General features: G+C 33.4%; 1 protein-coding gene across 12 annotated transcripts in view; it reads right to left on the bottom strand.

Moving 5' to 3' along the window:
* The window catches only part of TRAPPC13 (trafficking protein particle complex 13), a 42966-nt gene that overhangs the window by 22276 nt on the left and 3542 nt on the right, over positions 1-17148 (bottom strand). For 7 of the 12 annotated variants that reach the window (XM_036278655.1, XM_036278654.1, XM_036278644.1 and 4 more), the window contains exons 2-6: positions 10009-10077; positions 9328-9427; positions 8646-8684; positions 7535-7619; positions 1633-1760 (exon numbers count right to left, since the gene is read on the bottom strand). In XM_036278655.1, coding sequence (XP_036134548.1) covers positions 1633-1760; positions 7535-7619; positions 8646-8684; positions 9328-9427; positions 10009-10077 — 421 coding nt within the window. Of the gene's footprint in view, positions 1-1632; positions 1761-7534; positions 7620-8645; positions 8685-9327; positions 9428-10008; positions 10078-15993; positions 16061-17148 lie in introns of those variants that run through there. The other 5 variants (XM_036278650.1, XM_036278653.1, XM_036278652.1 and 2 more) reach the window with 2 other exon arrangements.

Genomic DNA, 17148 nt, shown 5'->3' with positions numbered 1-17148 from the left:
CCATACAACCCCAATCGGGGCTGGGGACAAACTGCAACTGAGGTAAGTGCCCTTAGTGGGAACTGAACCCAGGTCTCTCTGCACCATGGGCTGACACTCTAACCACTGAGCCAAACTGGCCAGGGCTCCATTGATTTTTAGGTAAAATGGGAAGGAGGAAGGGAGAGAAATATCGATGTAAGAGAGATACATCGATTGGTGGCCTCCAGCATGACTCCGACAGGGGTCTGAGATTGAACCTGCAACCAAAATACATGCCCTTGACTGGGAATCAAACCTGTGACTCTTTGGTCTAAGGGCTGATGCTCTAACCGCTGAGCAAAATCAGCCAGGGCTGTACCAATATTTCTATTGTGGTTATACTAGGTGATGACACTGTAGCTAATTTAATTTCTCCTTTATATTGATGCCTAGTACTAAGCCAGGTATTAGGGATATAGAGTTAATCAAAACACAATACCTGCTTTCAAAGTGCTCACTGTAGCATGGTACAGGTCTTTAAGGCAGATTTAGATTTTAGTTCTATGCCATTATTTACTAGGTACTTAATTCTATATGAGTTTCATTTTCTGTAAAGTGGGGATTTTATAACTGTACTATTTCAATAAATGCAATTTGAACATATTTTGACATCTGTTCTCAGCTAGATCCTGGGGATATAGCAGACTTCATAAAACTCATACTTTAATAGGGATAGTAGGCACTCAATAAGTAATTTGAATCAAAAGACATTTTAAAAATGACAAGTTGTAAGTACTATAGAATATGCAAAAAGGAAAACTTAATTCAGTGTAGGAGGTTAGGAAAGCCTCTTTGAGGAAGTCATGCTAAATATGAGATATGAAGTAGGAGAAGTAAACTAAACAAAATGACTAAGGCACTCCTTTGTAAGGGAAGAAAACATTTCAAGTCACAGAGTTCAGAGGAGAAAGAAGCCCAGTGTGAATGCAGTGTAGAGAGGGACACAATAGTGGCAAAGGTATAAATAGAGTAGCTGGTAAGGATTAGGCTGTAAAAAGCTTTGTTAAACCTACACAAAGTCAGAATTTTCTAGAGTAGTGAGAGGTCACTGAAGAGTTAAGTGACTTAGCCAAGATCACATCGTTAATAAATGATGAAGCGGAAATTTGAACTCAGAAAGTTTGACATCAAAGCCCATATCAGTCACTGAATATATATTTTTAAATGGCTACAACAGAGCTTGTCATCAAAATGCACTGATTAAACAATAGCTAATGTTATATACTTTAATATCATGTAATGCTTTAAGACAAAGAAGAGAGGCAAAATTGGTTATATAAGTGGAGATGAAGAAGAGATGATAATGAAAGATGAGTGTAAAAACTCATAAAATTTGTGAATTAATTAAGTGTAAGGCAGTGGAGAAGTATAAAATTACTTTAGGTAGCTGAAATGTTCATATTTGCTTCTCAGACTGAGAAAAATACAGCTATAACATTCAAATACATACAAATGTTCTGTTTAAAATTTGTTTCTTGTAAACATGTATACATAGAACATAAAATTCCTTCTGAAGTAGGCCTTAGGTTTAATCATAACTAGAAATAAAGCAAAAGTTTCAAATAAAGGCATAAAGAAGAGCCTTCTAAAACTAGTAAAAATAATCCTTACATGTGTGTTCCAATTTCCTTTACTTCATGGTGTATGACATCATCAATACAACAATCAGGTTTAAGTTCAGCCACTGCAGCATTGGAGGCTGAAAGATTTAAACGCTGAGAGCTTGTCTGAAGATCAGCCTTGAAAGAAAGTGGTAAGAAAAATTCAAATGAGACTGGTTACCGACACAGTGGATGGGTATAGGGGCAAAGAATAAGGGAACAGGAACAAAGAAATAGGATAAAGGAGTAGCAATACTTCTCTGTGTAAATCTCTCTGTATAGCTCTTACTCTTACACACACATGCACATCAAAAATAAATAAATAAAATCAACCAGGTAGTAGGGGGAATTAAAAATTAAATACAAAAGGCTCATACTGCTATAGAGGGTGTTCTTGATCTAGGTATATAAGTAAATCTCCAAACCACACAGAATGCAAAGCCACCAATAGTGCTCATCTATACAGAAATACTAAGAAAAGAAATGTAGGCAACAAAATTTCGGACATCATACGGAGCAGAATTTTCACTGATACGTCACCTAAGGCAACAGAAATAAAGGAGAAAATGAACACATGGGACTACATCAAACTAAAAAGCTTCTGCACAGCAAAAGAAACAATCATCAAAATGCAAAGGCAACCCACTGTATGGGAGAACATCATTGCCAATGATGTATCAGATAAGGGGTTAATTTCCAATATATAGAGAGTGCTCATACAACTCCACAAAAGGAAGACAAAGAACCCAATTAAAAAATGGGCAGAGGAGCTGAATAGACACCTCTCCAAACAGGACATACAAATGGCCAAGAGACATATGAAGAAATGCTCAACATCACTAATCATCAGAGAGATGCAAATTAAAACAACAATGAGATATCACCTCACACCTGTCAGAATGGCCGCCATCAACAAATCATCAAACAACAAGTGTTGGCGAGGGTGTGGAGAAAAGGGGACTCTAATACACTGCTGGTGGGAATGCAGACTGGTGCAGCCGCTATGGAAAACAATATGGTGCTACCTCAAAAAATTAAAAATTGAACTTCCATTTGACCCAGTGATCCCACTGCTGGGAATATACCCTAAGAAGCCTGAAACACCAATCAGGAAGAATATCTGTACCCCCATGTTCATAGCAGCACTATTTACAATAGCTAAGATCTGGAAACAGCCCAAGTGTCCACCAGTAGACGAATGGATTAAAAAGCTCTGGTACATATACACAATGGAGTACTATGCAGCGGTAAGAAAGAAAGATCTCTTATCCTTTGAGACGACCTGGAGGGACCTGGAAAGTATTATCCTAAGTGAAAGAAGCCAAGCAGAAAAAGACAAATACCACATGATCTCACTTATATACGGAATATAATGAACATAACAGTCTGAGGAATACAGTAGACCCAGACACATGGAAGTAGGGCACAGACTGACATCCCTCAGAAGAGGGGGTGGGGGAGTGGGGGGGTGGGAAGAAATAAACCACAGAACTTATATGCATGTATGCATGACCAATGGACATGGACAACTAAGCCGGGGACAGGGTGGAGGGGGGTGGGGGGGGTGGGGGGGTGCCAATGGGGTAAAAAGGTAAAATATCTGTAACAAAAAAATAAATAAAAATTCATAAAAAAAAAAAAAAAAAGAAAACAAATGAGAATTTAAATGATTCACTGATAAAAAGTGCCATCCCAAACCAAGTGTGAAACAGAAAAAAAACTGTAATGCAATATTCAAAGTGAATAAAATACCCCTCACATCTAAACCAAAACCAAAACCAAACCACACATTTGGACCTATGAAAAAAAACACCTTGAATCAGAAATTTCAAAACTAAGGCAAAAATTTAAAACAATAAAATAAACATTTTGACTGAACTCAAAAAGATAGAAGACCATATCAGAAATGAAGACTAAATTACAAGACATCCATGAAAAGATAGATTTGAATGAAATTTACTAAGGGGAACTAAAGAAAAGCAGGCAAAGAAGAGCCAGCTTACATAGAGAGTTTGTAAAATGATAAACAATGAGAACTTTCTGAAAAGAAAAGATCTTAACCTATAAATTGAAAGGGTCTACTTGGTATCGAGAAATCACATCCAAACCCAACTCTGAAACCTATAGAAAAAAATCCAGCGCCTCCAGAAAAAATTATCAAATAACTTTCGGGGCAAGAGAATTAGACTGGCATCATTCTTCTGAGAAACAACATATATAGCTAAGTAACAAAGGAGCAGCATTTTCAGAAAACAAAATGTAAACAAAGGATTTTGGCATTTTCAGGAAATATAAACAAGAGATTTTATTTCTAGCCAAACTGTCCTTATGCATAGAAAAACATTATGAACATGTAAGAACTCAGATAGTATTATACCCATAGGCATGTCCTGAGCCATCTACCTGAGAAATCTCCATCCAACCAATATGCAAAAAAAAAGGGGGGGGAGGGAAGATATACAACATGTCTGCAGTAAATATCAAAGTAATAAAATGGAAGCGATAGCATCATAAAAGGCAGAAATACAAAGGTAAAAAATAGAACAAGAATAAAAACCTTCCTAAATACCAAACAAAATTTTTTAATAAGATAAAAACATAGCAGATATAACATAATGCACTTAATATTTAAACATAAAAGGTGACATAAAATTAAAAAAAATTAAAATAATAAAATAATATGACATAGTTGAAACCAAGCACATCAAACTGATCAATATGTGAATGGATTAAATTCATTTAAAAAAAAAAAATCCATTTGGCTTACAAAGCAAGATCCAATCATATGTCATATAAAAGAGACATAAATAAAATCAAAATAATACAGAAAGGCTAAAAATAAAGAAATGGGCAAAGGCAACCAGGCAAATAGAACAGTAAGAAAACCGGAATAGTGATACAGATATCGCAGCTCGATTTAAGCCAACAAGCATTACATGTAGCAAAGGAGGATACTTGTAGTGCTAAAAGCCATAATTCACAATGGAGAATAACAAATATAAATATGTATACACCAAACAGCACAGCCTTTATAAAACAAAACGTGTAAGAGATAAAAGGAGCTACAAGTAGAAACAGTAATAATAATACAAGATTAACATGCCATACTCAGTCAGTACAAGACAGATCAAGTTGACCAAAAAAAAAGTAAAGATGTAAAAGACGTAACAAAATAATCAATAGGGTAAATAACAGAAAATACACCCACTTCTCAAGTACACATAAACTATTCATTAAAAATTAATATTAGGTCACAAAAAAAATTGGTAAGTTCTATAAATAGAAATATTACAAAACAATACTGTCTGATTACAACACAATAAAATGACAAATTATTAGTATAAACAAAAGGCTTTCTATCTGAAAAACCTATTAAACAACCCTTGAAGTGGAAATGCAAAGGAAATTACATAATTCTTTAAAAGGCAATCTTAATGAAAATGCTACATATCAGATTCTGTAGGATATATCTAAAGCAGTGAATCAGAAGAAAATTGCTTTTATCAATGAAAATATTAAGAATAAAAATAAACAAATTAAATCCCCAGCTAAAAGGGTAGAAAAAGAATAATCAGAAACACAAAGAGATAGTTAAAAGCAAAATTTAATGAGATAGAGAATAAAAAAGCATTAGATATAAAGTAATAAAATATTGTTTTTTGTTTTTTTTAAAAAGAACAGTATATAAACCAAGAGCTAGCTAAACTAAATCAAGAGAAAAAGAAAGCAAAAATATGCAAAATCAGAAATGACCAGGGAAAAATAACAGTGAAACAGAGGAAATTTTCAGACTACTATGAAGACCTGTATATAAATAAATATGAAAGTAAACATAAAATGGATTATTTTCTAGAATAAAACAGTTTTACAAAATTTACATCATTAAAGATAGAAAGCGGAGATACACTAATCTCCATAGGACAAAAGTGAAAATGCTATCAAGTAACTTCCCCCAGAAAACAGCACTAGCCCATATGATAGCACAGGAGAATTCTATAACCTCTTTAAGTACCAGGTACTCTGAATGCTCCATGTATTGCTACAAAGCACTGAAAATGAAGAAAAACCATAATATTAATATCTAAAACTTGATTTTTAAAAACATGAAAAAGAAAAATACATGCCATTATTATGCTATGCTATCTATGTTGTCATAAGTGACTGGGATGTAAAAAATAGCTTATGTGTACATCATAAATCGAGATCTCTGAGACTAAGAAGATTCTTGGTAGACACTGTACTGTTCAATAAACATTAGTTACTGTAGTTATTTCAAACACCAACGCCTTTATAAAAATTAAAACTAAATAAAGCTAAAAAATATAAATTTTATAAGTATGCAATTGTATTATTTGCGCTTTTTAATACGGACTTAGATTATATGCCTTGGTTGATCTATTATTCATCTTATAAAAATAAACTGAACATTTGCTGAATGCCAACTGTATGCCAGAAAAAAAGTATACATTCTCAAAGTTCTGATCGTTAGGCCTTTTCACAATTGAATGCAGAGGTTGGCAAACTTTAAAAGGTCAGGAAGCAAATAATTTAGACTGTGTAACTACACAACTCAGCCGTTGTAGCTTGAAATCTGCCACAGGGAATACAGAAACAAATGAGTGTGGCTATGTGTCAATAAAACTTTATTTATGGACACAGAAATTTGAATTTCACATAATTTTCACATCACAAAATAAGCTGTGTTTCTATACAATCATTTGAAAATAAAAACAGGCAATGGACCAAACTTGGCCTACAGACTGAGGTTTGCCAATCCCTAATCTAATGAACGGCAGAAACCCCTCAATAGTATGACAAACATATACACAAGCATGCTAAAATTTGCATCCAATTTCTGGAAATTGAGTCATAGAGGAAATTTGGAATATTTGCTTTCTGAGGTCCTTTTCAATTCTCTGAGGTCCTTTTCTATTCTAATAATTGATCTCATTTTCAAACTCATCCTAATTGGTCTTTCTTTTTGGTAATGTTCCAGTGACCTAAACCCACCACTTGAAGACAACTTTTACAAAAACTTCTCCGTCATATACAGTGAATTTTTACGTTCTTTATGTCCTTTCTCTATGTAAATAAATTCCAGGTTGTTTCATTGAGTTGGCATATTCTATGTCTTAATTTCTAAATGACTGCAAAAATCTAAATGGTCTATTTCCTACAAACCATCCCATACAATGTTTTCATCGGTCTTTCAACATAGTGTGAATACCTTTGCTCAACATTCTCCACTGACTGCCCACTCACTGTCCTTAAAAAAAAAAGAAAAAGGCTAAAACCTTAACCATAGCCTAGCTTCCAAGATGCTCCACTGTATAGCTACCACACATCTCTGCAATCTTTTTTTTTTTGGTGGTACATGCCCCGAGCAGTATCCAAAACCAGGACTCTGGTCCGCAGGCCAACACTCAACTGCTGAGCCAAACTGGCCAGGGTATCTCTGCATTCTTAACCTACTCTTATCAAGTGAATTCTGTTCATTGCTGTAAGAATGTAATATGTATTCCTATGTCACTTCCAAAAACCTTTTGTCTTTTTCTCTAAATCCTACCATTCTTTCAAGATCCTCTTGTGTTCCCTTTCTTTCAATAAGCCTTCCTGATTTAGACATTTCCCCTCCTCTTTGAAATTTTATCATGTTAATCACAAATTATTAACAAAAAAATTCTGTTATTTACCTTTGACTGGTACATTTTCTCACCCAACTTATCACAAACTTTGAGGATAACAAAAAATTATTCTATGCTTAGCTTACTATCCTATACCTTTAGATGTTCAATTATTGCTTGCTGTTACTGACAAAAAGTACTATATCAAACATGCATTTTAATTACGTTTCAAAAACATAACAGAAAAGTTGTTTAAAAAAATATACCCCAAACAAGAATGCCACTTACTTTTACCAATATATCTTTTACCACTTGATTGCTATCATTATGAACGCTAATATAACTGGAAAAGGTCTCTCCCAAAAATATGTTCCTGTAAAAAAAATAAATTTTTACATAGAAATCAATTCAAGTTTTATCACAAATATTTTATGTAAACACTACTGAGAACTTCAAATGGAGAAAAATTTATTAAAGAACAGAGATCAGGTGAAATACTGCTTCAACACTCCTTGTTTACACGAGGCCGCTCTTTTATTATTTAATACAATTCAAAGTACTTATTTAATCTATAAAACATGGCCCTCAACTTCAGCACCAACTGCCAGTCTCCTTAGGAATAAGTCATTGAAATAATGTCCATGTTAAGAGTTAAGATTTGTTATTGAAGAGGATAGAAAAAGGCAATTTTATTTTTTAATTAATTAATTAATTTGTTTATCCTCTCCCGACGACATTTTTCCATATTTTGTTCAGATAGAGTGGGAAGGAGAAAGAGAGAGAGAAACATCGACGTGAAAGGGACACATTGAGTGGTTGCCACCCACTCTACCCAACCAGGGCTGGGGACAAACTGCAACCGAGGTATGTGCCCTTAGCATGAACCGAACCTGGCTCTCTCTGGACTGCAGGCCAATGCTCCAACCGCTGAGCCAAAATGGCTAGGGCAAAAAAAGGCAATTTTAAAAATAACTTATGACCTGAATCTAAGAGAGACCCAAGTAATTAATCTCAGAGTATTTTTTACCAATTTATTGATTTTCCTCAGTTATTCTAATAAAAGTAATGACTAGTGGCTTTACTTTATATTTTTTATAAAATATATTTTATAAAAATATTATTTATAAGTATATATTATGTAAAGTATTTTTAAAAATATATTTATAAAACATATTTTTAGATGAATATATTTCCAAGTTTTCAAGACTAGTAAATGACCACATTCTGTAATTAAAAAAACTTGAAAAATTCCTTTAGAGGTCAATTCTCTCAGTTGCAAAAAAAATGGAACCAGGGGCATCTACCATAAAAATAATGTAGAATAATAAAATAGCGAAGAGCAAGAGAAGTAATAAAAAAATGTACAGTTCCTAATTAGCTGACAAGTCTTATAACTTACGTTGAGAGAGGGCTGTGAAGTTGAATAAAAGAGCTGATTCTGAAAGACATTTGTATTAAATCAGTTAAAATGAAAGGAATCTAGGGACATCAAAAAATATAATGAGGAGCAGAAGTAGATTTACAGTTGTGAATACATAAAACAATATTTTTATATTATTTATTAATTATTGTATTATTTTCTATATAAAAAACTGTAAACCTACTTTTGCTCAACCCTGTATAGTAAAATCTAAAGGAAAAAGTTAAAATCCCATCACCTGAGAAACTACTATTAATATTTTGGTATGTATCTTATTTTTCTTAACCAAACATATCTTACAGTTTTTTAAAAACCAGAATCAGCTGGGCCAGTGTGGTTCAGTGGATTGAGCATCGTGCCATAGACTGAGATGTACCGGGTTTGATTCCTGCTCAGGGCACATGTCCGGGTTGCACACTTGATCCCCAGTAGGGGGCATGCAGGAGGCAGCCGATGGATGTATCTCACGTTGATGTTTCCATCTCTCTCCACCTTCCTCTCTAAAAAATCAATAAAAACATTAAAAAAATTTTTTGATGAAACTTTTACCACTTAGATGTATCATGAGCATTTTCCCAGCCCACAGTTATTTTTTGAAAACTAGATTAATAATGGCTTTAAAGTATTGCTGCATTTTTTTATGTGACTATATCATTCTTACCCGAAATTCTGTGGTAAAGTTAACATTTCTCCCAGCATTAAAGTTTCTGCACCATTTACAGTTGAAGGATCCTCTCTCATGAGCTGGTTAAAGAGATCTCCTACAGAAAGAGAAAAACATAAAATTCTAACCTCTACCTGATAAATAAGTTTACTTATATAAAGAAATATCTGGGAAAGAGATTAAAAAAATAATCTCCTCACAAAAGTTATTTTTAAAAAATCTAATATCTAATCTTCATTGCAACTAGTACATGCCAAAAAATTCTGGTTTCACAGAGAATGCATGTTAGAAACAAAGGAAAATACAGGTCATGTGATATAAAATATATTATAGAAAGCTCCAACATATTTAAATAAAGGGAATGCAAATACATACATTGATGGAACATTTGAAGATAAATGTAATTTTTATAGTATCAGGACTATAAATGTATTATTACTAAAACTAAGATAAAAGTCTCTTGTTGCTAAGGGATATTAATAGTATCTTGACTTATAGATTATGAGTAAGACCTGTTACTAAGATGGCCTACTCTTACTGGTAGAAAAACAGGGAACAAAGGATGCAGCAAAGAGTTAGCATAAAATTGGCAAGGCTAGGCTTATTCCAAGGTAATGGAGGAAATTAAATCTAGTCAACTTTTCCCTATGTGCAAGTAGAATAAAGCATGTGCCATACCAGGTAAGTCTTTCTCTTCACATGTTACTGGAATATTGGTGAATAAAGTAGGCTTAGTCAACCGCATCACTGTGAATTATGAGAGTAAAAAACAAAAACAAAAAGAAGAAAAAAGAAAATATTAATATTGCTTTGGGCTAGTATTTCCAAGTCAATTTTGTGTGGTATTCATCAATTTTATACTAATATAAAATATAACTAAATACGTCCCAAACTAGATATAATATTAAATACTTCCTAAGATTATTACATATAATATATATAATATATATTAAAGAATTATATACATGAAGAGAATAATTTTGCATTTTTATAACCCAATGAATTATAAAAATGAAATATAAAATAATGCATCTCATTATAGAAATACTGAAAAATAAAAAAAATTTAAAGCTTAAGGTATATTAGGAGAACAAGGCTTAAAAAAAAACCCTGAGTGATATCAGTGTCAATAATATCAACAAAATATTAATTGAAAGTAACCTGACAAGAAAAAAAGTTTAGATACACCATTTTGAATACAAAACAATAATTTTATTCCAAAAGGATCTTTTGTGAGTTTTATTCCTTGATTATAATTACTGATCACTGGAAGTTCAGAAAGTGGCCCTTTAAGTAACATTAATTCTGTGTAGCAAGTATAAAAATATCAGTTAATGTATAGCTTTATATAATTTCAACCAAAACTAATATATTCTTGGAACATGGCAGAATGTGTCTAAAGTAAAATGAATAAATGAAAATGAGAAAATAAGTGGGAAAAATGAGGAAAAACTCGACTTACTACATATTAAAACATTTAAGTCCATAATCAACTAATTGGCTTAATTGGAAACCATACAGATATATACACTAGACAGTTAATAAAAATTAATAGGATACAGCAAAAACAATCAACATTATAAGACAACTGGTAGGACAACTGGTTAGCTATCTGGGAAAAATAAAATTTAATTTACAAATTCATTTCAAATATCAAATAAATTGCTTATGAATCAAATAGATAAAAAATTAAGACAGAAAATAGAAAAACTGATGTATTTATTGAAACTAGTCTAGCAAAGATAGGACATTCTAATTTTTCATTTATTTCTCAAGATTGACATTTGACATCAAAATAAAGACAAAAATATAAAATTTAAAATCATACAAAAATATTTCAGAAAATGAATCACAGAAGACTATTTCTTTACATTCTATTTAAAATGTTCATTCAAAGCAAAATAAAAAAGCTTTAAGGACTATAGACCTAAATGGTTAATTCAAATATAAGTGGTGTTTCTTTACATATGTAAAAATCTACCACCTAATCACTAATTAACTAGCACATCAAATTTAGTTTGTCTTCTCATCCTGGTCTCAGTTTAAATGTCTTCTTTTTCAGGAGAGCAGTAACAGGTCACCCTGTTTCTCTCATAGTACTTGTATTTATCATGAACTGTATGTATGTATGTATGTATGTATTTATAGCATTCCTATCCAAGCTCTGTGAGGTTTATGCTCCTATGTATCATGTTCAGTTTTGTGGCCTCCTCATTTGACACAGGTTCTGGCACATAGTATAGATCTTTGCTGAATGAAAGAATTAGCACTTCATCAAATTCCTCAAGTAACACATTATTTTGAAGATGTAAGTTTGAATGAGGTCTGTTAAACAACGTTGTATTAAACAGACGTCTTCTGAAAGTCAACAGATGCTAACCTTAAAGTTTCAGAAGTCACGTGTAATAGTTAATATTTACTAAGCATTACTGGTGCTGGACATTATGCAAACTACATTACAAGTATTAACACATTTAATTCTCATGACTCCTCTACTAGGATGGTATTATCATTATTCCCTTTTTACAGAGAAGAAGATACCTAGAGAAGCTAATTTGCATATAAAAGATTATATAGCAGTTGTGTGGCAGAACTAGATTTGAACCCAGGTGATTTCACTCTATTCCAAAATAAAACATTCCACAGGAATTCAAAGTAGGATTCTATCTCAGACAGAGTATTAACCATTATCAATGGGGTGTGTGTGTGTGTGTGTGTGTGTGTGTTGGGGGAAGAGAGGATGTAGTTGGAGAGGTGTTTCTGACCTACTTCACTCTTATTTTTAACTAGAAAAACAGATTAAAATTAAGTACAATTTGAAGGAGATAAAAAGGTGCTCTGAGCCCTGGCCAATGTGGCTAAGTTGGTTGGAATGTCGACCCGTAAACTGAAAGGTCACAGGTACGATTCCTGGTCAGGGCACATAACCTGGGTTGCAGGTTTGATCTCCAGTTGGGGCGTATGTGAGGCAGCCTGTCATCAATGTCTCTCTCTCTCTTCCCTCCTTCCTTCTCTCAAAAATCAATGAAATCATATCCTCAGGTAAAATTTAAAGAAAAAAAGAGTGCTCTGAAAATAATATACAGAATACAGTTTTTCTCACAATCTATGATTATAAGCTCACTATAAACACCAACTGGTGTTTACTGTTTTTACCCCATTTTTTTCATTTCCAAAGATACCAAATCTTAACAAATAAAAAGCAAACACACTCTCAAGGGAATCCCGGAACACTATTTTTAAGCGTTACCAAGTTCACCCACATGTGTAGCCAATTTATTTCCTTGTTACATACTTAAACTTGGATTATGTACAAAAGTCCTATAAAGTTTAGTTTTTTGCCGATTCTATGGTTTTTCTAGGGGGATGAAACAGTAGGGAGTAGGTAAAGAACAACCTTTCCATTAAAGATAAAAAGATCCCACTTCATAAGTTATATAAATGTCTAACCACTGTGCTGCACACCTGAAACGAATATAATGTTGTACGTCAACTGTAATTTAATAGTTTTTAATTATTAAAAAAGTAAAAAAAAAAAGATCTCAAACTGGCATTAAAAGTAATTGTTTTCTTCATATTTTCCAAAGAGAATAAAAATCAGCAGTAGAGGTAACAGTTGGTAAGAAATACCATCTTGTGGACTCAAATTAAATAAAGCACAATTTGCCCTGGCCAGAGTGGCCCAGTTGGTTGGTCGGTGTCCCATCAAAAGGTTGCGGGTTCAATTTCTGGGCAGGGTTCGTGCAGTAGGCAGCCAATCAATGATTTTCTCTCACATTGATGTTTCTCTCTCTCTAAAAAAATCAGTAAAAATATTTTAAAAAAATAAAGTAAAATAAAACATAATCTGTCATTTTTTCAGGTTCTTAAACACAAACTGAGAAAGCCAAGTTATTAACATACAACTATCTCATTTCTTGAAAGACAATCAAAAGTATGCCCATATCAAATATACATTTAAAATTAAATACTGTCTTATAGTGCACTAATGGACCTTAAAAATTACACATAATAATGTTAGTTGGAAAAGAGCAAATACCAACTAAAGCAAGGTTTCGGAACTATAATAAAGCACTGGTTAGAAAACAGTAATTTTGTATTCAGTCTTGAATGTTAAAGTAGGTTCTTGGACAAAAAATTAGAGCAAAAAACAAAGTGATTTTTAGTTGAGTGCCAAATATTCACATAGTACCATGTATAGAGACACTTCCAGTGGATCTCACAAAACAGACATTTCATTTACTAATGAAATTCAAGTTTCATTATAATATAATAAATTAAGAAAAAGATAGGCCTGAGGTTACAAAGTGATGATAACCTGGGCTGCAATTTGCACATAAATTTTGCTTGGCCACACATCAAAAAAAAAAAAAAAAAAAAAAAAAAATATATATATATATATATATATATATATATATTAAGTAGAATCTTCTCCAGGTTCAGAGTCCTTGCCACATTCTACAGTCCTACCTATCTAGTCCCTGAAGGCACTCAAGTTTGTGAATTTTTTATTTCGTTTTGGCCATTTTGAGCAGATTAAATCAAAGTGAATCATTATGCAGGAGCTCATCTTGAAAATTTTCAAAAAGTGGTCTTTAAGTTATTTGATAGGTTGGCAAATTAAGTTAAATTCATCTGATGCCCTTCTCATCTTTATTCTTTGAATCTGACTTAACATTTATTTGAAGGTAGATGGGTCAACAGGAAAAAATAAAATTATGGTACTGTTGCTACCTCCTTGGAAAGTAAATGGATAGTATTTTACCAAATACACTCACATATACATCTTCCTGCATATGCCTTGGTTTCCCCCAGTTAATTTCCGTGTCTATGTTAAGAGCAGAACCCAGAAATACTACTGAGCCCTACTATTAGCTTGCAATAGAATCATGAGTCCTAAGGTTCTAAATACTAAAAGTAGCCATGGATTCTAAATTCTTAGACCTTGATTACTTCTTACGTACTGTCGAAGTAGAAAAGAAATGAATCTCCCCCTCCTTCCTTTAAGATTATGACAATATTTGCAATAAAACTTAATCTTCAGTTTCCCTCTTCTGAATTACCTTTTCATTGTTTCACAAATAGTTAGAAAGCAAGTTATAGAGCAAATTAGAAAAATTCAAATCTGCCACATATTAAGACAAAGAAACTCTTTTTAATGTGCGATTCTTGGATTAAAAAGCTACTCTTCATAAGAATCCCATGATGCCAGACTGTTTCTTGTATTTTCAGCTCTGTATACAATCATTTAAAAGTAATAAAAACACCATATTGTTTCCACAGTGGTTGCACCAGTCTGCATTCCCACCAGCAGTGTACTAGAGTCCCCCTTTCTCCACACTCTCACACTGCTGGTGGGAATGCAGACTGGTGCAGCCACTATGGAAAACAATATGGTGTTACCTCAAAAAATTAAAAATTGAACTTCCATTTGACCCAGTGATCCATCTTCTAGGAATATACCCTAAGAAGCCTGAAACACCAATCAGAAAGAATATATGTACCCCCATGTTCATAGCAGCACTATTTACAATAGCTAAGATCTGGAAACAGTCCAAGTGTCCATCAGTAGACGAATGGATACAAAAGCTGTGGTACATATACACAATGGAGTACTACGCAGCTGTAAGAAAGAAAGATCTCTTATCCTTTGAGACTACATGGAGGGACCTGAAAAGTATCATCCTAAATGAAACAAGCCAAACAGAGAAAGACAAGTATCATATGATCTCACTTATTTGTGGAATATAATGAACATAACAGTCTGAGGAATAGGGTAGTCCCAGAGACGTGGAAATGGGGTACAGACTGACAATCCCCAGAAGAGGGGGTGGGGGGGAGAGACAGACCACAGAACTTATATGCATGTATGCATGAACAGTGGACATGGACAACAAACTGGGGACAGGGCAGGGAGGGAGGGGGATGGGGGAATCAGTGGGGGAAAAAGGAGAAACATCTGTAACAAAAATTAAGTAATAAAAAATAAATTAATAAAAAAATAAAAAGTAATAAAAATATCATAGAAAAAGTGTTATTTTTAAGTGACTGTCTTATGAGTACCTAATTTTAAAAAAATATTAAAAAAAAATTGATTTTTAGAGAGAAAGGAAGGGGGAGGGTTGGGGGAGGAGAGAAAGAGAAAGAGAGAAACATTGATCAGCTGCCTCCTGCATGCCTACCACCAGGATTGAGCTGGCAACATAGGCAGCCCTGAATTGAAATCAGTGCATGGGATGATGCTCAACCAACTAAGCCATACCAGCCAGGGCATGAGTACCTAGCTTTTAACCCTTGTAGCTAGCAACCGTACAGTAAATAAGACCTGAACAATAAAAATCAGTTACCATTTATTTTTGCCTAATCATATTAACCACCTCTTGTTTATAAGTTCGCTAGAAATACTGAATGACTTCTTGAGGTTTCTCCAGCAGTCTTGGGTTGAAAAGTAAGATTAATGAACAAAACAGGAAGTCATTACTGAAGAAGTTACCTTGGAAACTCCCTCTATACTAGGTGATTTTTCATTTAAAGACTTTTGGAAGCATTCATGATGACTATTTTCTACACAGCAGTCTCAATTTGAGACAATACAATGGTACTAAAAATAGTTAAAAACAAAACAATGTTTGAAAAGAGTAAAACCTAATTGGAAAAGATTACCTCTTCAGTTAAAAAGTAGTAGACTCCTCAGACTTTAAGCATCATATGCCTGTGAAGAATCCAAAGGGCACATTTACCATGTATCATGGAGCCCTTACCATGCCAGGCACTATGCCACAAGGCAAACGTTATCTCTGCCTAGCTAATGAGTACAGTGTTACTATTTTTCCCCCAAGAGTTTGACTTTACTACTTAATAGCAGTAACTCCATGGAAGCTCTGTGAGGGCAGGGACCATGTGTGTCTCCTTTTCTACTACATTATAGCACCTAGCTCATAGAAGGCATTTAAATTTGTTAAAAACGTAATACTTCCTCTTATAAAACTTTTATCTATAATCAATTTGGTTATTTTTAGGATTGAGGTGTAATCCCAATTGATAACATTTATGGGAAACCAACAATGACTCCAAGAACCAGCCAACTAGTGACCAGTATCAACAGTCATGAAGATGGAATCACTTGTACTAGAATAAAGAATAAGTTGATTTCTTATCACATTTGATACTTCTTTTCAAAACAGATTATATAGCCTTAAAGATACATTACAGTCTTAGGCAAATTATATATTTTGTTTTATACCTCTGTTTCAAGACAACACATCAACTATTATCTATTACATATCTTTGGAAAACATCAGCAGAATTTAGCTGGTATCCCAATTTAAACTTCCTTCACACCACTTGAATAGCATTCCCAATAGAACTGGTTTAGTTTTATTTTATTTTTTTAATTACACTTTAGACGAGTAAACATAAAATACTGTAAAACTAGATTTAAAGGTTTCACCGAAATCCAAACTATTCACTGTAATTCATGGGAATATCTAACTCAACCACTGGAAAAATAACAGGGCAAAAGGAAGGGAACATTTTACCTCTAAATTCAGTATAAATAATAATCTGTCACAATTCATTTAAATGATGGCTGTTAAAAGTAGAACCCAGAAAATTCATGACTTAAATAATAGGCCTACAAATTCACCTGATATTTATTCCTGGGATACAAACTGAACACATATTACTTCACAATTATTTTTTCACAATGTTAAAAGTAGGCTATATTAGCGAAGATTCAAATAAAAAAATTAAGCCATTACATTTAAAAACCAGCCCTGGCCAGTTTGGCTCAGCAGTTGGAGCGTCGGCCCGCGGACC

Source organism: Molossus molossus, unplaced genomic scaffold (genome assembly GCF_014108415.1).
Source record: "Molossus molossus isolate mMolMol1 unplaced genomic scaffold, mMolMol1.p scaffold_m16_p_3, whole genome shotgun sequence".
Classification (NCBI taxonomy): Eukaryota; Metazoa; Chordata; class Mammalia; order Chiroptera; family Molossidae; genus Molossus; species Molossus molossus.
Note: the sequence above shows the minus strand (reverse complement) of the source record. Positions and strands in the feature narration are given on the sequence as shown.